Source organism: Cololabis saira, chromosome 6, assembly GCF_033807715.1.
Source record: "Cololabis saira isolate AMF1-May2022 chromosome 6, fColSai1.1, whole genome shotgun sequence".
NCBI lineage: Eukaryota > Metazoa > Chordata > Actinopteri > Beloniformes > Belonidae > Cololabis > Cololabis saira.
Window position 1 is genome coordinate 32,546,959 of NC_084592.1, and position 20,764 is coordinate 32,567,722.

Below are 20,764 nucleotides of genomic sequence, written 5' to 3' on the forward strand. Positions count from 1 at the left end.
ATAATGAAAATATTTACTTTTAAACAGTGTAGAAAAGTGTTATTGCTTTCTTTCCACTTATTACTTGGCTATAAACTAACTCTGTGCTGTGACCACGTCTTTAGTCGCTCATAAAAACAAAGCATAATTTGCTTCAGTTGTCGTTACCTCATAACTGTATTTAATTGTATGACTTTGTTTTTCTTTCAGATATCTATTTGTGTTACAATTAAAACAAGATATCCTCAGTGGCAAGTATGTGTTCTTTCTGCACTACATTTTAGCTGCCTGTTGTGTATTATGATAAATAAAACATTGAGAATGCCAAAGAGTTTGTTTCAAACACCTGCGCCTTCACATAAATGAGCAGGAGTCCTGGCCTGTGCTACTCAAACGAGCAAGCGAACCCCTTCAGGGCTATAATGTATCAGAAAGAAGCGTTATCCTCTTTATCAAACAGATCCTGACGTCCCCACCCAGTGAACAAACTTAACAGCTGTATATGTATCAGAGTACCTGCTCTCATGTTTGCTCAGCACATTCTTTGTGGATATCTATTCTGATTATTCAGGCAGACAAAGTGAGACAATGGCAGCAGACAAACAAAGATAAGTTATCACAGCCTGAAAAAATGCTTGCATTCTTTAAGCAGTGACGGTGTTGCAGAGTTACTTGATGCACCTCACACTGCACGAGGGCCGCTGTTTAAAGATGTTTAGTGGTTGTGGCCACATGTAGGTCACTGTCATTAAAACGAAGTGGCAGGGTGTATCAACCAGTTTTTACAACAAAGGAGATGCATCTTTTCTTTTCCTGTTTAAATCTACTTGTAAATGGCCACAACCAAATTCAATGTCAGTGTAAGGCTCATGGAGTTTGCAGTAATTCAATCCTTGCATGTCATTTTAGGCTAGAATGTCCATTTGACACAGCGGTGGAGTTGGCTGCCTTCTCGCTACAGGGTAAGCAATGTTTGTTCATTTGTTTGTCCATGAGGGAGGAACTTCTTCATATTTAACATGAATATTAGAGTAAGTTGTTAGTGAAGACGGAAAGTCGTCTTCCAAAACACACAAATCCATTTGTATGACACAATTTTTACACAGATGTCTCATATGTGAAATGTTGCTCTGATAACATGTTTGTACTTAAGTCTCTTCTTTAAAAAAAAAAAAAAAAAAAAAAAAAAAGCAGTAAAGCCCTGACCCTTGTCAATCACATCATGAAAGCTCTGTTTACTACAGACAGTTTTGATAGGTTGGGGAGACACACTCCTTTACTTCACCCCTCTCATGTGGGTTAAGCACCTCTTGAAATCTTCAGGGTAAGAGCAAATATAAAACGATGTGAATTTCAGTGGAGATAAAAATGAGGAGGCTGCGTAATTTTATCTGGGTGTGATGTCACGATTTCATGCAAATCCCAACAACACACTAGTCGTGTTTCCATTAGCCCTGGATTTGCACAAAAACCCACATATCGAAAAGAAATCCTGTAATGGAAACGTCTCTAGAGATACGGAGAGACAAGTAGGAGTTAGCAATGTTGTGAAAGCATTGCTACCTTTATCGCTAATTCAGAGTTTCACTTTACTTTTGTGAAAAGGTGTAATGGAAATGTGGCTACTGAATTACATGTTTTCCAACTTGCACAACCTGCAACAAAGTAACAGGTTTGTGTTAAACTGGAAATGTATGCATGTTTGCATAAACCTGTAAGAGTCGATTGATTTCAGAGGCGCTGCAAACTTTTTATTACCCGAGACATTTGTGGAATGGGATTGCATGTACAGACTGCTGGGTACACACATACACACACACTCACTGTGGGATAAACGCAAACTCATTAGTGCTCTATCCTTTTCAAAGGCCCCCTAATCCAGCCCCCTCTCTGTCTTCTCTTTTTCCCTCAGTTGGTCCTTCTCTTTTTGTCTTCCTCTTTTTTTTCCCTTCCATAGTTATCAGGAACATAAGCATTTGGCATATTTTATGATTTTGTGTCTTTAATTTAACTTTGATGGGTATTTAAATGAACGAGTCAAGATGTAAATGAAGTGTATGCTGCTTTAATTTGGTATATTACATTGGACCGCAAGGATTTTTTTTCTATTTAGTTTCTCACAGCTCGTCTGATCTTTGCAGGTTAAAATGATTGGACCAACTAACATAATAGTTGAGCACTACAGGAGGTTGCATTAATCATGAAGAGCTGTTAAACTACATATTCAACTCAGTGCCCATCGTGGAGAAGCAAAAGTTTGCATTCACTTTTGATCCTTTTTGTGGTTTCAGTATACATTTTTAACAAGGAGTGCACAGGAGTTCACCAAATAATTGTCATGAAGGCTGCCTTTTTTAAGGGTTCTTCTTTCTGTCTTTTTGGTCCACACCTGAGTGTGATTACTGTCTTTTCACCTGTATGAGATGAACTGTACCAAGAAGGAAAATTGCCTCAAAACCTTTCTCAAACTGACAAAAGCCTGTAGGTGTGAAATGACCCTCATTATACCCTTCCAAGCATTAAGTATTGCTTTAATAATGTTGTCATTTTTAAGTTATTTTTCTCACTGAATTGCAAAGTTCAGTGTGCAAACTAACCCACAATGGATATTTGTTTTTGTGTGATTTCAGCCGAGTTAGGAGATTGTGACCCGCTAGAACATAGTTTAGAGCTGGTGTCAGAGTTCCGGTTCATCCCTGAGCAGAGGGAGGACGTGGAGTTGGCGATGTATAACGGATGGAAGGAGTGCAGGTAAGCAAGGCATTATATACATGATCAGACAAAATTTTAGTGAGAATAAGGGGCAGTAATATAATGTCCTCATTACATTATCTGTTGTATTATCTGTTGAAGTCTCCAACACATCTTTCTTCAAATACTCCAGTCTTCAGTTTTTATGATTAAGTGTTACATTTTTGAAACGTCCAAAAACACTCAAAAACCCGCCACCTGGCCGCCTGGATTTAACAAACTAAATAGGTTAACACTAACTGTTGGAGAAGCTCTGCAGTGATCAATACCATCATTTATTCTTTAAACAACACATCCTGTTGTCATGGAGAGTGTTATTTTTTTTTCCAGAAGAGTCAAGTCATTGGTCTGCATTAAGCATGCAAAACAAATGTATCATTACTTAACATCTACAGTACTTGTTGATGAATCATGCCATAATCACATCCCGACAAAAGTTCAGGGTGTGGCTCATTTGGGTGTGAAAATAAATAAAAAGAATAAATCAATGAATTTTAAAAATACTTAATGTATTTATTATTATTTTTATTGCTTTATTTGTGTATCTTGTTTTTATTTCCTTTTTTTCCAGAGGTCAGACACCAGCTCAAGCTGAAATTAACTATTTGAATAAAGCGAAGTGGTTAGAAATGTACGGTGTGGACATGCACATGGTCAAGGTAAATGACACCCATGCATATACCATATAAAGTCTGAATCTTTTTGTTTCATATAAGTTAAATGGACATGGAACTGCTTATCAACTAGAGTTGTTTTTTATGATGGGCAGGAACAACAGCATATGATTGAACCATAGTGGCTTGTTCTAATAATGACTCTTTCTTCCCTTTTGTCTGTGTGTGTGTTTCCATTCATTTTTTTTCATGTTGCAGGCAAGAGACGGTAATGAGTACAGTCTGGGTCTGACGCCCACTGGAGTTCTGGTGTTTGAAGGCCAAACCAAGATTGGGCTCTTCTTCTGGTGTGCTTCCTTATAAACTGAAAAATGTTTATCAGTGTTTCGTGAAAATACGTTGTTTTTCATAACCCTACTTTTTCTGTTTTTACAACTATTGTAGGCCCAAGATAACTCGCCTGGATTTCAAGAAGAGCAAACTGACACTTGTGGTTGTGGAAGATGATGAACAGGTGACCAAAAGCTCCCACGCCAGCGTTAAACAGCAAACACAGTATTGAAAATGCAGAACTTGCAGTCACTCCCATAGTAGTGACTCATCATAAAAGTACATCAGTCCATCAAAAATACACTGTGTGATAATTATAACTGTGCTTGTCACATTTTGTTCCAGTTGCAGTCTGAAACATAAAAACAATCCCCGTCAGTTATGAAGGCTTTTAGTCGAGCATGTTTAGAAATACTCCTTTAAAGAATGTGAAGTCAACATTTTAGGTAATTGGGGTTGTTAATGCACCATACGAGATATCTTCTGTAGCAAGGCCAATGCCAAGTTACGTGATTTTTAGAGTAAGCAGATCACTGGTCTGTTTAGATTACACAACAGACTATTTTGTAATCATGTGTTTTGAAATCAGTTTGCTGTTCACATTACGTGATTGATCATTGACAGTGATTCAATCACCCATCTGATTTCTAAAACCACAGTTTATCAAAAACAAGAAGAAAAAAACCCACAAACGTGTGTCAAATGAGCGGTATGCGCGGGCATTGATGAGTTGTTAACACATCATGATCAAGTGCCAACTATTTCCTTCCAGCCCGACTATGGATTACAGCCATGTCAGTTTAGCATTTTAATTGAAACCTTTTCTTTTGTAAGCAAGAAACTATCTGGCACTTTCAGAGACAATTCATTGTTTTTTACCCCATTTTATTGGAGATTTTGCTTATAAAGGCCCCGTTTCCACATAGCCGGGTATTTGCAAAAACGGATATTTCCCCCTCTACGTTTTGAAAAATTCCATCGTTTACACGAGATCGTTTTCAAAATCTCTTCGTTTACACAGATCCGCATAAGTAGGCTGTTAACGTCATGCCAGCCAATCAGAATCCTGGAAAAAACATCAACAAATGACACGTGTAACTTCCAGTTAAGGCTGATTTATGGTTCTGCGTTACACCAACGCAGAGCCTACGGCGTAGGGTACGCGGCGACGCACACCGTACGGCGCGCATCGCCGCGTACCCTACGCCGTAGGCTCTGTGTCGATTTAACGCGGGACCATAATTCAGGCTTTACTTCCAAGACGGAACGAGAGTCTTTCGTTTGGAGTGACAGAGAAGTGGAGTTACTTTTAAGTGTGACTTTAGAATATAAAACAGGTAAAATACAAGAAAATATTGACGGTGGCCAAACTAATTGTAAACACAGGTCGCACACATGACGCTGGTGACGTTTCTGTTGCATAATGTGACGTTCTGAAGCCTAAATGTCTTTTTTCCTCCGTTTAGACGCAAACCTGAAAACAGAGTTTTTGAAAATCTCCACTTTGGCAGGAGTTTTCAGAAATGATCGTTTTTGGTGACTTTGAGCTCCGTTTTCGTGTCAACGAACGGCCAAAACGCATGAAAACGCCTCAGTTTTTGCTCCGTGTAAACGGGGCCAAAGTTGCATGCACAGTGCAAGTCATTTTGTTTCCCTCACTAAAGGTACTTTTCCTACCAGAATGTTTCTGTTTGAAGTAAACGTGAGCCCTGAGAGGTTGAACAATGTCTAAAGGAAAGAACGCTACTGTAAGACCAGATATGAGAGGGAGAGTCTGTTTATGTCCACCTCATGGGTCTTTGAGAGAGGTTAATAAAGCAGCCTGCCCCCTCTGGTATTCCTGGTATGCACCATTTTCACACACACACACACACACACACACACACACACACACACACACACACACACACACACACACACACACACACACACACACACACACACACACACACACACACACACACACCGTTCTTGCCTGTTGCAAACCGGTTACATGTTCCCGAGAAGACCCGACTCCTCAGAGGAGGCTAACGGCAGCAGAAACTCTTGATATATTTATTAATGGACAGACTGGAAATGCAGTCAACTGTTTCAGTGACTAATCAGCGCTGCAGTCATGTGGGGTGTTATGCTCTTTAATGACAGGGAAACATTGTGAGACTGTTGTTCAGACATTTCCAGGAGCTGAGCTAGACTTTAAATCCTAAGATTTTAAAGACTGCTGATTTATGCCTTTGTTTCTCTTATCCACATCAATCCCAGAAAAATTCATTCATTCAAGCAGAAGTCATAAGATAACCATTTAATCACTCAAGTTATCAAAGCTTGCAGTACTTTGTAATGCAATGTTTGTCATCCATAGGTTTTTCCATCTGGGTTTGGTCATAGATGCAAATTTTAATTGTGAACGGCTTTTTTATTTTTTATTTTTTTTTGTGCATGTTTTTTGTTATATTTCAACTTTTTTTTTTTTAATGCATGAGATATGTTAAGACCGCATCCAGGTCTGCTTTATATGTGTATATACTGAGATACAATTAAAATATCTGCAAACTAAAAACAGAAGCAAAGCAAACTGCAACTCTGACTCTGCGTCAGAGTTGTTAAAGTTCCAGTACAAGTTTTCCAGCCGTAGATTCTGGCAGGCTATCAGCCAGGCCGTGAGGAGAAATCAGATTAATAAGGCAGCACCTGTATTGGGAGCACTTTGTGTACAGACTTTCACCAGTAGCATGTAGCATTTTCTTTTAATCCGCCATCCGTATTGTTGTTGTTGCCTCTGAGGACCAGTTATTTGACCTTTTCTGATAACTTATCTGGCCTCATCTCAATCCACCTCAGGGGAAGGAACAGGAGCACACGTTTGTCTTCAGAATGGACCATCCCAAGGCCTGTAAGCACCTCTGGAAGTGTGCAGTGGAGCACCATGCTTTCTTTAGGCTGAGAGGGCCGGTTCAGAAGAACGCTGCACGACCTGGATTCATACGCATGGGATCACGCTTCAGATACAGGTAACAGAGTTAAAATGTTTACAGTGTGTTTCTCCACTAAGCAATATAAAACTGTCTTGCTCTTAAGTGAAAATATGTACCGTATTTTCTGGACTATAAGCCGCTACTTTTTTCATAGGTTTTGAACCATGCGGCTTATACAAAGGTGCGGCTATTCTGTGGATTTTTCTTCCACCGCTAGGGGGAGTGCTAACCGGAATTAGAATCAAAACTAAGACAAAATTAAAGCTGCAAGCAGCGATGAACGGGCCCTCGCACTCACGGCCACCGCCCCCCATAAGCATATCAGAAATGACACCACCCACGACTCTCTATGTCAAACCATTCAAAAGTTATAGCAGAAAAAAGGGACAACCAATCAGAAGAAGGGGCGGGGCTAATTCAGGCCAATGAAGGTCAAGGACTCCATACAGAATCTGATGACACCATCCACGACTCTCTATGTCAAACCATTCCAAAGTTATAGCAGAAAATCGGAACAACCAATCAGAAGAAGGGGCGGGGCTAATTAAGGCCAACGAAGCTTAAGAACTCATTACAGAGTCCCATGACACCACCCACGACTTCCTATGTCAAACCATTCAAAAGTTATGGCAGAGAAAAGTATTCTAGGGGGCGCTGTTGAGCCGTTAGGCCACGCCCATTAATGCAAACCATGAAATATCCAATTTATCGCCAAGTCTGTCTTGCATGCAAAATTTGGTGACTTTTGGAGAACTATCAAATATGGACCAATCCGATTTCAAAATGGCCGACTTCCTGTTCGGTTTCGGCCATGGCTCCAAGAGACTTTTCTTTAAGTTGTGCCATGATACAGGTGTGTAGCGATTTTCGTGCATGTACGTCAAACCATATTGTGGGGCTTGAGGCACAAAGTTTTCCGGGGGGCGCTGTTGAGCCGTTAGGCCACGCCCATTAATGCAAACCATGAAATATCAAATTTATCGCCAGGCCTGGCTTGCATGCCAAATTTGGTGCCTTTTGGGGAACTATCAAATATGGACCAATCAGATGAAGGGGGGGTGCGCTTGTTGGCGTCTAGCGTCGCCACGGTAACACTTTTGAAAGAGAAAAGTAATGCGCGTAGTCGCAGGATGGAGACGCACATTTTGATGTATAACACACCTGGGTGCACGTTACGGTTCGGGCCGTATTAATTCTCGAAGGAATGGCATATATTGCTCCAAAATTACGCGATTAATTCAGAATGTTCAAAATGGCCGACTTCCTGTTTGGTTTCGGCCATGGCGCCAAGAGACTTTTCTTTAAGTAGCGACATGATACAGGTGTGTACCGATTTTCATTCATGTACGTCAAACCGTATTATGGGGCTTGAGGCACAAAGTTTTTTCTGTCTGAACCAACCAGATGAAGGGTGGGCGCGCTTTTTGGCGTCTAGCGTCGCCACGGTAACGCTTTTGAAAGAGAAAAGTAATGCGCGTAGTCGCAGGAGGGAGACGCACATTTTTATGTATAACACACCTGGGTGCGCGTTACGGTTCGGGCCGTATTAACTGCCGAAGGAATGGCATAAATTTCGCCAAAATGACGCGATTAATTCAAAATGGCCGACTTCCTGTTCGGTTTCTCGACATGACGCCCAGACACTTTTCTTTAAGTTGTGTACTGATACAGGTGTGTACCGATTTTCGTGCATGTACGTCGCACCGTATTGTGGGGCTTGAGGCACAAAGTTTTCAAGGGGGCGCTGTTGAGCCATTTTGCCACGCCCATTAATGTAAACCATTAAATATAAAATTTTTCGCCAGACCTGGCTTGCATGCAAAATTTGGTGACTTTTTGGGCACGTTTAGGGGGGCAAAAAGGCCTTCCTTTTGTCAGAACAATAAGAAGAAGAAGAAGAAGAATTCCTGCAATTACAATAGGGCCTTCGCACTGCAAGTGCTCGGGCCCTAATAAATGCAAAGAAGAATACGCTACTTCTTCTTTAGCAGATAGAAGTAGAAGCAGATTTCAAACAGATAAATAGATAAATAAATACCGGTTATTTTATCTTGGTTCTGTCCAGTTTTAATCAGCAAAGTTGCTGACGTGTTAAAAGACACTGTTAGGAAAGGATCTATTTAGGTACAAACATGGACATCATTTACAGTTCAAAATCCTTCTCTACATGTAGTAAATATCTAATCTAACAACATAAATATCTGCGGCTTGCATATCTTTTTTTCTAAATAGAGCGGATGCGGCTTATATACAGGTGCGGCTTGTATATCTTTTTTTTATTGTTTTTTTTTTTTAAATAGAGCTGATGCGGCTTATATACAGGTGCGGCTTATAGTCCAGAAATACGGTATTTATTTTTTTTATAATTACACCTTAATGATCATTGGTGACCCTTCAAAAGTGTGATTAAGTGTAGATAAGTTATGTCTAGTACTTCAGGCCAACATAGACTGCACCAGACTGAAGATGGGCTACCAGCTCTTTCAACATTTTGAGTGTTTAAACCTTTGAGTGGGTCAGTGTGTCAGAATGGTTAAAGTGCGCACTGGTGACCGGTAGGTGCAGGGAAAAAGGGAGAAAGTTGTTACAAAGGCTGCTGTTAGATTTGTAGTTGCAGATGGGTTTTGGGTACAGGACCTCAACTTTCGAATAATGGTAAGTTTGTGAGAGTACTGCATCATTCTCTCACAGATACTTGCAGTTGCACTCAGCAAGCGCTGGGTTTCAGCATGCTCCCGTTGCCAGCTTGTTCCCTCCTGTGTGTTTAAACATAACCCAGTTGGATAAACACTGATGGTAATGTTGACTTAACACATGGGGTTGAAGGGGTTTGTTGTTAATAGGTTATCGCCTGGATGGGTCCAGAGTTCAGCAGGGATCATGGCTATGCTGGTTATTTATGTGACAGTGACGTTCATCCTAAAATCATCAGAACGTATTTTGTTTAGAGCATCAAGAGTGAAATAAATATTTTGTGTTTCTGTAACCAGTGGAAAGACTGAGTATCAGACAACCAAGGCCAGTAAAGTGAGGCGGTCAGCCTCGTTTGAAAGGAGACCCAGTCGGCGTTACTCCAGAAGAACCATGCAGAACAGAGGTGATGACAGAAACCACACACTCACACATCTGGACTGTTTCAGAGAGCAGGTCAAATAAACTCTGAACTTTAAAACAAGCTGAAGAGAACTGATGAACTCTGACAGGGGAGGCCTCAGTCTTTTAAGTGTTAGTACCAACTCAGAGCGTGTTCACTCTCAGTGCAGCCCATGCATGGGGACCATGATAAACTGAGAATAAAAAAAACAAGGATCGTTGTATTTAACCTTTGTTTTAAACTTGGGGAAAGAATAGGAACGGGTTGAGGTGGAACATTATAAGATGTAAGGGAATTTACAAGGCAATTAAAAACATAAATTATAATTCCACTTCAACATGAATTGGGTTTCTGGACAGTGGGCATGCCATGAGTGACAGTTGGTTCAGGTTCACGAGGGATGAGATTTGGACAAATTAAATTTTTTTCAAGAGTCTGCCAAGGACCTCTGACGTTCAAAAAGTGTTTCCTCCTTTTTTAGACCTTGACCTTCCCTCCCATCAGAGCCCACAAATTTTTTACTACATCTTCCTACACATTCATAAATAAATGAGTGACATTGTTTATTTAAGCTGTTTTAATGCTTCAAATATGCCTGATTGATTTGTGGTGATTGACAAACCTCCGAAAAGTTAATTTGACTTACTTATTACCTTTTGCTAGTGTGGCTTTTATAAAGAATAACATATTAATCAAATGCCAGAAAAAAATTGCTAGGAAAAAAAAAAAAAATGTGTGTGGTTTGGGATTTTTTTTTTTTTTTTTTTTTTTTTAAGGTATGGTTTCACTTTGCCCTTACTGGTAATATTATAACCCAGCAAGTAAGATTGGCATGATTTCCATCTAAAATTGGCACCAGATAAAAGTGAACAGGTCGAAGTATTGTTTAATTCAGTGCAGTGTGGACATACATGTTTCTTTGCATACTTGCTTTGAAACAAAGACATCTGATGACAATTCTTACTTCATCTTGTGTTTTACAGGACTAATGGCCCCTCAGGAGTAAGTAAACTGATGTTTCATGGGATTCTTCTATTGTCTATTTTCTTGACTTTCTGTCATTATCTTGTTGATTCTTTCATTTTTTGTTTGTTTATTACAACTTAATTTTCATTATTGTACTGCAGTTCCCTGAATAGCTGCTGCTGCAAATAAAATGACTTAATTTGTTCACAAAATGAAAAAGCATTTCCAGTTAAGTACAGCAAGTGAAAGTTGTGTACCAGCCCCCGTGTTGCACAGTGTAGTCATAAGGCTTGGCTTTAACCGTGATACAGAGCCTTTTGTTGCAAGGTTGTGTGTGTGGGCTATGATGTGAGCTCAGACATCAGTCTCTGCAATAATGTTAATAATAAAAAAAACAACTAATAAATTAAGCAAAATTGTACATGTGCAGCATTCCCCTAAATAGTGGCTGCTCTGTTATGCCCAGAATGCTCAGTACTCAAAATAAAGCTGAACACAAGTGTTCTTTACCGATTATGTTTCTGAACACTGTTTTCTTCTTCTTTTAAGTATTTCTATTGTTCACATGACACTAAATCTTGTCACTCACTCATTCAGGGTTATATCTTCGGGCAATGGAGTCAGGTCCAGCAGGGACAACAAGGTGAGCTGTTACCAGTTGTTATTGTTGATTTGAATGGGAAGAACAAGACAGGTCAGAGCAGTGCACTCAGGTCATCACATAGAAGAAATGTTCATAAGATCCATACACATTTTTCAAATGTGAGGCAGATAATAGTTTGAATCCATTGTGACAAAACATAGTTAAATTAAAGTGGATTAATTTATAGATTAAAGCTTTTTAGAGCTTTTTAGACTCGTCTCATTCTCCCACTTGTGAAATGAAAGTCTCTGCTCCGTTTTGTTAATAAAATAACTCCTCTCCTGTTTGCTTGTCAGATTACTCCCAGCAGAGGTGCATGGCCTGTGGTCAGCCCGGCTGCAGCGTCTGCCTGTGCACCCATGGAAATTGAAGCTCTGCCAAGAAGTCCAGGAGGAGAAAAAAGAAGGTTGGTACCCTTAGAAGTAAAGTTCTTTGCTACCTTAAACTCCTGTTGTTTTCTTTATTTTATGTCTTTGTTTACTACATCAAGTACAAACACTGCAAATCTCATGAGGGTTTCTAGGCTAAATACTTTTGAAATTCATTTGTCAATTCATTTGTAAGTACAAGTGGTAGCTTATAGCTGCTCCATGCTTACTAATGATGAGGGAAAACAAAACCGGATTAGAGGAGGTTGGGACAGGCTTGACTGATCCCTGTTGGGTGCTGAAAGAAGTGGCTGGATGGCTCGGTGTGTTTTTCATCGTCTAATGCCATGTGAGTGGCTTAGCATGGCTTATCCACTGACTCGGTCTTGTTGTTACCAGAGAATTGACAAAAGAACGAAAGATAGTTGCATGAAGGAAGTGTGTAATGTATTTATTTATTTATACCTTGTTTTACCTTTTTGTGATTGACATTTTTTTTTCATATTTTCAGTTTTCTTTCTTTGTAAGTGGGCTTGACATACTGTTCATGTTTTATACTCTTTAAGATGCTCCCTGTCACTCTTGATTACGCTCAGATTTGCTGCCTCTGAACAATGTGTTTGAAAATACCATGTCTTCTTCCAGGACGAGAGTTTAATTTTAGGATTAACATCATGTCATGTAAAGCCTGTGTTTGTGCGTATGCATCGTCCACTGGAGTCCATTTTAAGTGTTTCCTTGTTTGTTCCAGTATTAGAATGTACTGAGGACAAATTGGTCTTGCCTGGAGACAGGTTGGGTAGGTACAACCAAACACCGAACTCTGGCTTTGGCTTTAACCAATCACTCTGCAAGCTCCATGATTTTCTTGCAGTGGCCAGACAGTGATCAGCATGAAATGCAACCTAATTGGTGCAGGAGCTGTTGTGATTTGGGATGCTGTGCGGGGATCTTGTATTAGGTAGCATCAATCAAACATGGGGTGTGATTTCAGCTATGGATCTGTTTTATTTGACTTCGGTGCCTTCTACTGGGTAGAGCGCTTTAATTTCAGTTATCTAATGTCCTTCTGTGCATCCTGTCCACCTGCCCCTCTTTAAACCTTTTAAGTCTTCATGTACAAAAATACATGTAGTATCTGAGAATCATTGCCATTGAGCATATCTGTATATAGGATACTCTACCCTCAGAAAAGAAGAATTCTGAAACTGAGAGAAAACGGATTTAAGTAGCACAAGGTTTCCTGACCTGTGCGTCTGGGCTTCTTGATAAAAGTTAATCCTGGATCAGCTGTGAAAACCATTTATTGTCATTTCTGAAGGGAAGTTGTTTTTTTATTTTATTGGCCCTAAATATATTCAACTCCGTTCAACTCAACGACACAGTTCAGCTTATTCCAAATTAGTCCAATTAATTCAAAGCTAATAAATTAACAATATTTTTTGCTTTGCTAAGAAAACCTTTATTCAACCCCCCACCTGGTCAAGCACAAGGCGACTGTGGAAAGGAAAAATGTCCCTTTTCTAACATGAAGAAACCTGTAGCAGAACCAGATTCAGGAAGGGCAGCCATCTGCCTGGACCGGTTGGGGGTTGAGAGGAAAGAGGAAAGAAACACTGACAACACAACCAGATCAGGAAGAAGGAACACAGGTTAATAACAACAACAATAGGGTCATTTTAATGAAAAGACCCCCATTTTAAATTGAAATTGATAAAAATTCATATTTAAACTGAAACTTTAGGGTCAGAGTGATTTTTAAATACAAAAACATTAAAAAAGAGCATAAAGAACAGAAAAAGGAGATAATAGGTTCACTACGTCATAAAATAAGCAGGATACTGATATATATTCTGCAGAACAGAATCATTTTACTGTTCACATATATAATTGTTTGGGTTTTTTTGTGTTCCTGCGGCAGACACACCTAATCAATCATGATATTCTTATGTGGTCTAAAGTAGCAGATTTTGGATTTTTGTCCGTGTGAAATAAACCCACACTGAGGACAAAAGTTTTCCAAGGGATCAAATGATTGGGAATAAAGGAAATAACGTAAGAGGAGGATCCCTTACTGTGTCTTGAAGCAGCATTCAGTTTATCATATATAGATGCCAGAGTTGCTTTGGAACGAGCAATTGCTGATAAGTCTTCAGAAATCTTTCCAACCATTAAAAACATGTTTTACAAGCACACCCACAAGTGCTACATGGATAGTGTGCTCCATCCGTGAGGAGATCAATACTGAGATGGCCTCAGCGTTATTGTTGATGACTCAGTGGAGGTGAGGAGGATGCTCTCAGACTGACATTGTTACATCTCTATCATTTCAGTCTATTCCCCATGGACTTTACCTTTTTTACTCGCATGCTTTTCATCCGTGCTTTTAGTTACACTAATCACTAATGTTTTACATTTTTCCACGACAAGCCTCAGCTAATTTTGAGTAATCAGTCAAAAAGGAAACAATTTAAGCATACTGTACAATCATATAAACCTTAAATTTGTTAGTTTAGTGATCATAGCTTATTCCAAATTTAGGGCACATTTACTAATTGAAAATGAATTGGTGCCATCATTTCATATAGAAAACTGAAAGTTGACTCTTACATGTTTTTTGTGCAGCAGTGTCCCTACAGCTCTCTGTCTCCCTCTATAACCTATCATGCTTTGCTTTGCCTGTAATTGTTGTCTTTTCTTAGACCCTTCACCTACTTCACATCTCTAAGCATTATCATTAGTGTAAGTGGGTAGGTTTTGCATCATTGCATCTGAAATAAATTAGAACTTATCTCTGTTGCCAATGACACAGTATGGAAACCATGAAGGTCAGTAAAAGTTAAACTGCTGATCATCTAGTCAGTAACAATGATTGGAAATGCAATATTCCAGGTTCTTTAGCATTGAATGTATGAAGACTATAAACACAAACTTCAGACATCAGGCTCTAGAGGTGCAGAGCCATGTGACAGCTAGGGGTGGGTATTGGGAAGGACCTCACGATACGATACGCATCACGATACTTGAGCCACGATACGATACACATTGCGATATCCCGATTATGCGATATCCCGATTATTATATTCTACATAGTTCACCGAAAAATTTAAAAATGCATTACACATCTTAAAATCCAAGTTGTATATATGTACATCAGATGATAGTGATGGATCTTAAAATCCGAGTTGCACGTTCATCAGATTATAGTGACAATTCATGGGACAAACTGAGTCAAAACAATGTTTTATTATAACTATATATATATAAGCTAAAGTTACAACATATTTGTACATGTTTTTCATATTATTTACATCATATGAAATTAACATTAAATTTAGTATGAGGTTGCTTTAATTATGTGGCAAATGATAATAAACACAAGAAAGATGGGTACTAAAACCAAGGACAGGCACAGTGATCAGTCAGTATAGATATAAACCATAAATAAATAAACCTCTGTCCATTATTTTTCATTTTTTAAGGACAGGCAATTGTGTTATATAAAAAATAAATTATAAAATGAAATAAAACGTGAAATAAAACCTGAGCTCAGTGCAGGGCCCTCCCAGGGTTGGTAGAGAGTGGCAATGCCCAGGACTGTCACTTAGGTAGGAGCACTGGGTGATATAATGGGGAAAAAATCGGGGATAAAAAAATATTAAAAAAAAAAAAAAAAAAAAATCGATATTCAAATTTTGAATATCGATATTGAATCGGCTAGAAAAGTATCGCGATATATTGCCATATCGATATTTTTGCCCACCCCTAGTGACAGCACATCTGGCTACTCTTGAATCCTCCTCAGTTTACAGTTTACCCAACATGAATGTTCGAAAGATGGTAACCCCTCTTTTAATCCTGTGTTTCGGTTTGCATGTCAACAATAAAACTGATATGATCGTATTGGATTGTGGGGGTAGAATTAGTAATTAAATACCACTTCATAAGAATATACATAAAAATTTGTTATCATTTTTTATTCCCCCATCATATGCATTATTTGTCACATTCGTGCCTCTCGTACCTGAGATGTAACTTCTCACTGAGTACTACATGGGCAGTTGGACAACTGTCTTGAATGTTTTCCAATTTTTAATAATCCCTTTCACTGTAAAACATTGTTTTTTACATCCTCACTTCTTCTTGGTGTGTTAATGCCTGAATGTCAGAATATTTGCTTTTACACAGGTCTGTTTACCTGCTGATGCTCAGTTAATCAAGGGCTAATAATTAACTGTACCTAGCTGCTACTTATTTCTGGCTTAATTTCTCATAGCAAGATGATGGTATGGTGGGAAAGAATCTGCATGCTGTTAGTGAGAGGTCATATTTTCTAATACCCAGTACAATCAGATGATATGTTTTTACACACATCTGAAGGAAAATTAGGATTAAAAAAGGGTGTACAAACCTTGGCATATGACTGTGAGCTGATTGACCTGTATGGTATCCTGGTACTGCTGACCTGATTACCAGTAAAGCACCTTATTTATTTTTATTTTTATATCCATTGAAACTCAGAATCAAAATCATAATCAGCTTTGTTGGCCCATTAATTTCCTGCACGAGCACAGTTTGGTTCTTCTTCAGTTTATAGACGTTGCACATATTATATACGTTTGAGGTGCAGTGTGGTATTCCTTCAAATGTAGCTGGGTTATCCTTTATCAGAGTATGGGTAACCAGTGCAAAACATTAACTTAGTGTGTTATAAAGGTTAAAGTGGAAACTTTACTGCACTGTAATGAAGTAAAATGGATAAATTAGCAATGATATGCGTCGTTTTTTTAGTCTGTTTTTCACACATGGCAGTGAATCAGCACATCACTACGTACAAAAGAAGCTGCACATTCTTTCACACTCGCGTTGTCTGATGCTTCCTCTCCCCCTACCTTGCTTGTATTATGTTTCTGTGTTAAACAAGCCGTTTCCTCCTTTCCCTTTGTCTCAGTTTCATTGCACTTCTTTTCTACCCGCGATCAGTGTTGCTTTCGGTTCACGTCGACCCTCACTCACTCTCAATACTCCCCATTTTTACTTCCACTTCCCACTTGTCCCCTTCCCCTTGACCTTCATTGTTTCGTCCACCCTGTTCTCCTCAGGTCTCCTCCTCCCTCCATCTACCCTGCCTCTGTATCATCAAAGCTCCCTACAAGGAGTTGGACACATCCAACCAACAGACAGTACCGGTAGTTTTTTTTTTTTTTTTTTTTCTTTCGTTCTTTCACACAACTCAATTTGGTGAAATTGGTGAGAGGATGTACTATGTATAAACCAAAAATATTTCAACATTTTATGAGTCCGCTTATTACATTTGTTAATATGCGTCCATGTTTGCATGTCAGGCCTGCAACACATAAAAAAAAAAGTCAGAATATGCGCAATTCAGTGACACCTGATGTCCACGGGTGGATGTAATGATGCAGTATCCGTGACACGCCGAGTCCTTCAGGAGCTGAGACGGCCACATGATCTCCCAGTGTCAACAAATGTGTAAGAAAATCAATGAAATGCCTAAACATATGTCCTGTAAAGGATTTAATATTTCTTCCTGTACATTGCATAATATCATTAAACCTTTAAAGGAATCCCAAGGGATTTCAGTGTTAAAACGGCAGATTAATCTGGACACCTTTTGATCTGGGAACCCGTGATTTGATCTTGATTTGAGGATTAAGATCGTGATCGGGTGGGATAAGCTCTGTGAAGGTATGTGGTTGTATCAGTGCTCTCAGCAAGGGGCATTTACATTTCTGTAATAGCAGCATTAATGCAGAACAAAACAGAGCTACCTTCAAGGCCGCGTCTTTCCCAAGGACGCCTGTGCATTTTACAACAGCGCAGCGAGAAACCACATTCTTCATGCAACACTAATGCATGTGTGCCTGGAGGCCTGACCTGTCCCCAACAGAGCATGTGTGGATCATTTCAAAATAAAATGTAAAGAAATGCATCGACGGCAGGAAAGGAAAACGGGTTAAAATAACGTGGGATGTAAAAATGAAAAGGAAGGTGTTTCTGGCTTTGAATGCAACAAAAAGTCTATATTAAGAAGTGAACTGAAACTGATGAGGGGTAAAATAGAAAGCCTTTTTGAGTGTTTGATGTAAGTTAATTAAGACCCCCTTGCTGCCATGTGAACACACATGGAAACGTACAAAGTTCCAGAGTAGAAAACTGCTAAATGATGTTTGGTCAGCAGCAGATGGGATGTTCCTGCTATGTGTATGTTTTTCACTCCCTGGGTTATGTTTATTTTTTCCCATGTGATTGTCGGAGGCTTACGGTCCGTTCTCAGTGTCCTTCATGGTTTACTGGCGCTGCTCATTTTATGTACATTTGATCTCGGAGTCCTGGGGCACAACCATTGTACTTATGTCACATGTTTTATGTGTTGTCCTTTAACTCCCGCTCTCTCCAGGAAGTAATATACCAGATATCTCTTAAGTTATGTTGTATCTTCAGGCTACAGAAATATGAAGTAATTACTCAGCTGCTGGAAGAGCTTCTAAAAGATATCTGGGTATCAAATGTTTGGCTTCAAGCACTTCCAGGAATATTACCCCGTGTTATTTCCCTCTGAAGTTATTATTTTTTGTTGAATGTTATGTACATGGAGAGAGACTGGTTTTTATAACTGCATTAATGTATTACAATGTTTTTATTATTCTAATTTAGCTTTTGGTGGCTTGCTGTTTTTAAGCTTTCTTCTGATAAATGTGTCAGTTTAAGCATCACTACAGACTCCCTTCATAATGGATGACAGAGGTAAGCTGTCTCGTCCTGAATCCTGTTGTTCCAGTTTTGCTAAAAAATAAAGTGCTGTGTCTCTCTCAATGTCTGTTACATTTAGATATTGAAAGTGTTTTTTTGTTTTTGCGGCCCCAGCTTGCCCATGGCTGCCGACCTGTTGGAGACGTGCATTGATGACGTCCTCAAGGCTCCTGCCGCTCCCTCAGTTACAAGTGCAGAGGAACTGGGACAAAGCAATGCCTACGCCGCTTGCAGTGGGGCATCTGATGATTTCAGTCTGGCTGGTGAGGCTCCAACGCCACCTTAAAACTGTATTCAATGACAAACACTATTTTCCTAATGAAATAGCAACAATATTGACATGAAGTGATGGTGGAATTGAGTAATTATTTACATCTTCAATGCATGAATTACTTTCAAAATGTGGTTATGGACATAAAGTAAAGCTGAAAGTGATATACGGTATATGTGCGTATTTTAAACGTTTTCGCATCTCTCAAGAAGCAGCAGCTCGTCTGAAGCAGCTGGAGTTGGAGGGTAGTCCGCTTCTGACTCCTCTCAGAAACAATATCAACGTTAATATTGCCATGAACAATCAGGTGAGTGGTCCTTTCTGTTAAAGCCCAGACTTCAGTTGCCTTGTCAATGTAGGCAGTTTATCTGCGACTGTTTTAGTTTCCCATTTGATCAACTCCACCAGGAGGACGTGGTGAAGCTCACGGAGAAGTGCAGCCTGAACAGCACGGGCAGCAGTCCAGTCGTCACTCCACTGCGCACCCCAGAGGACCTGAAGAGCAACATCCTGAAAGCGCAGGCTGAGGCCGGCACCCTCAAGGTGCAGAGTAAACGCAGCACACTTTCATGACTAGGAGGCAACTAGAAGAAAACTGTAACATCGCCAACATTACAATGCAATAATCGTGATGTTTAATTAATCCAAAATATTTATGATTAAAAACCTCATCATTGGCTTAGATTTAGCACTGTTTTTTTCTCCTATTGTATTTCTTCATTGTGAGTTTCATTTGGCAATTATACTAATTACAAACGAACCACATCGAATCAGAATGAAACGGCTTTGAGAAATGTTTGCAGGCTTGTTGTCAACACTATCAGACGCAAGTCTTTCTAGATCAGGGGTCGGCAACCCGCGGCTCTGGAGCCGCATGCGGCCCTTTAGCGCCGCCCTAGTGGCTCCTGGAGCTTTTTCAAAAAAGTTTCACCTTTTTTTTCCCCTTTTTCTTCTTTTTTGCTTCTTTTTTTTCTTCCTTTTTTTCTCTTTCTTTCTCTTTTTTTCTTCCTTTTTTTCTCTTTCTTTCTCTTTTTTTCTTCCTTTTTTTCTCTTTCTTTCTCTTTTTTTCCTTTTTTTCTTTCTTGTTTTTTTTGCTTTTTTTTCCTTTTTTCCCCCTTTTTTCTTCTTTTTTTCTTTTTTTCTCTTTCTTTGTCTTTCTTTTCCCTTTTTTTCCTTTTTTTTCTTTGTTTTCTTTTTTTTCTTTTTTCTTCTTTCTTTCCTTTCCACTTTTTTTTCTTTTTTCCTTTTTTAATCTCGACATTTCGACTTTTTTCTCAACATTTCGACTTTTTTCTCGACATTTCCACTTTTTTCTCAACATTTGAACTTTTTTCTCGAGATTGTACTTCAACATTAATCTCAACATTTTGACTTTTTTCTCTAAATTTTGACTACTTTTCTCCACATTTTGACTTTTTTTCGACATTTCTCCTTTCATCATTTGTCTTCATTCTAAGGCTGATACAAGACCTTTCATTTTTTTACGGCTCCAGACATATTCATTTTTTGTGTTTTTGGTCCAATATGGCTCTTTCAACATTTTGGGTTGCCGACCCCTGTTCTAGATGGTTGATGTTCAACAGTCCTTAAGGTTTCTGGGAAAAGTGTACCTGTTTCTGAGGTGCATGGCAGGCAAATGTCTTAGAGTCAAAACTCCAGCAGCACACGTTGTTTGACTAATGTGTTTCAGTGTCTGGCCTTCATCCATCAACATATTAATCTATCTGCTTGTGTTTTTCTTTGTGAAGGGACCTTCAGAGGAGCATGTGCTAATGGTTGGAGATAAGAACTGTAACTTGCAGGAAGCTTCTGCCAGGTAGGAGCACACAGTTTTACAAGAATACCAAAAAAACGTTGTCTTTATTTATTAGATTAAACATCAATGCCTGAAATCCCTGGATAGAAAGCAAGGACGAGTGCTCTGAAATAATTTTCAGCAGTGCTATACATGTACATACAGATTCAGCAGGTTCAGACTGTGTTTGTTAGTTTGCAGCAA

At 39.2% G+C, this 20,764-nt stretch overlaps 1 protein-coding gene across 5 annotated transcripts in view; it reads left to right on the forward strand.

Moving 5' to 3' along the window:
* Positions 1-20,764, forward strand: part of epb41l5 (erythrocyte membrane protein band 4.1 like 5) — a 62,108-nt gene that overhangs the window by 24,745 nt on the left and 16,599 nt on the right. For 3 of the 5 annotated variants that reach the window (XM_061723970.1, XM_061723974.1, XM_061723971.1), the window contains exons 6-20: positions 190-234; positions 889-941; positions 2,610-2,730; positions 3,302-3,389; positions 3,603-3,691; positions 3,789-3,858; positions 6,516-6,685; positions 9,640-9,746; positions 10,727-10,745; positions 11,307-11,352; positions 11,649-11,758; positions 18,609-18,757; positions 18,975-19,072; positions 19,174-19,308; positions 20,514-20,581. In XM_061723970.1, the coding sequence (XP_061579954.1) occupies positions 190-234; positions 889-941; positions 2,610-2,730; positions 3,302-3,389; positions 3,603-3,691; positions 3,789-3,858; positions 6,516-6,685; positions 9,640-9,746; positions 10,727-10,745; positions 11,307-11,352; positions 11,649-11,758; positions 18,609-18,757; positions 18,975-19,072; positions 19,174-19,308; positions 20,514-20,581 (1,368 nt within the window). The remainder of the gene's footprint in view (positions 1-189; positions 235-888; positions 942-2,609; positions 2,731-3,301; positions 3,390-3,602; positions 3,692-3,788; positions 3,859-6,515; positions 6,686-9,639; positions 9,747-10,726; positions 10,746-11,306; positions 11,353-11,648; positions 11,759-18,608; positions 18,758-18,974; positions 19,073-19,173; positions 19,309-20,513; positions 20,582-20,764) is intronic. The other 2 variants (XM_061723972.1, XM_061723973.1) reach the window with 2 other exon arrangements.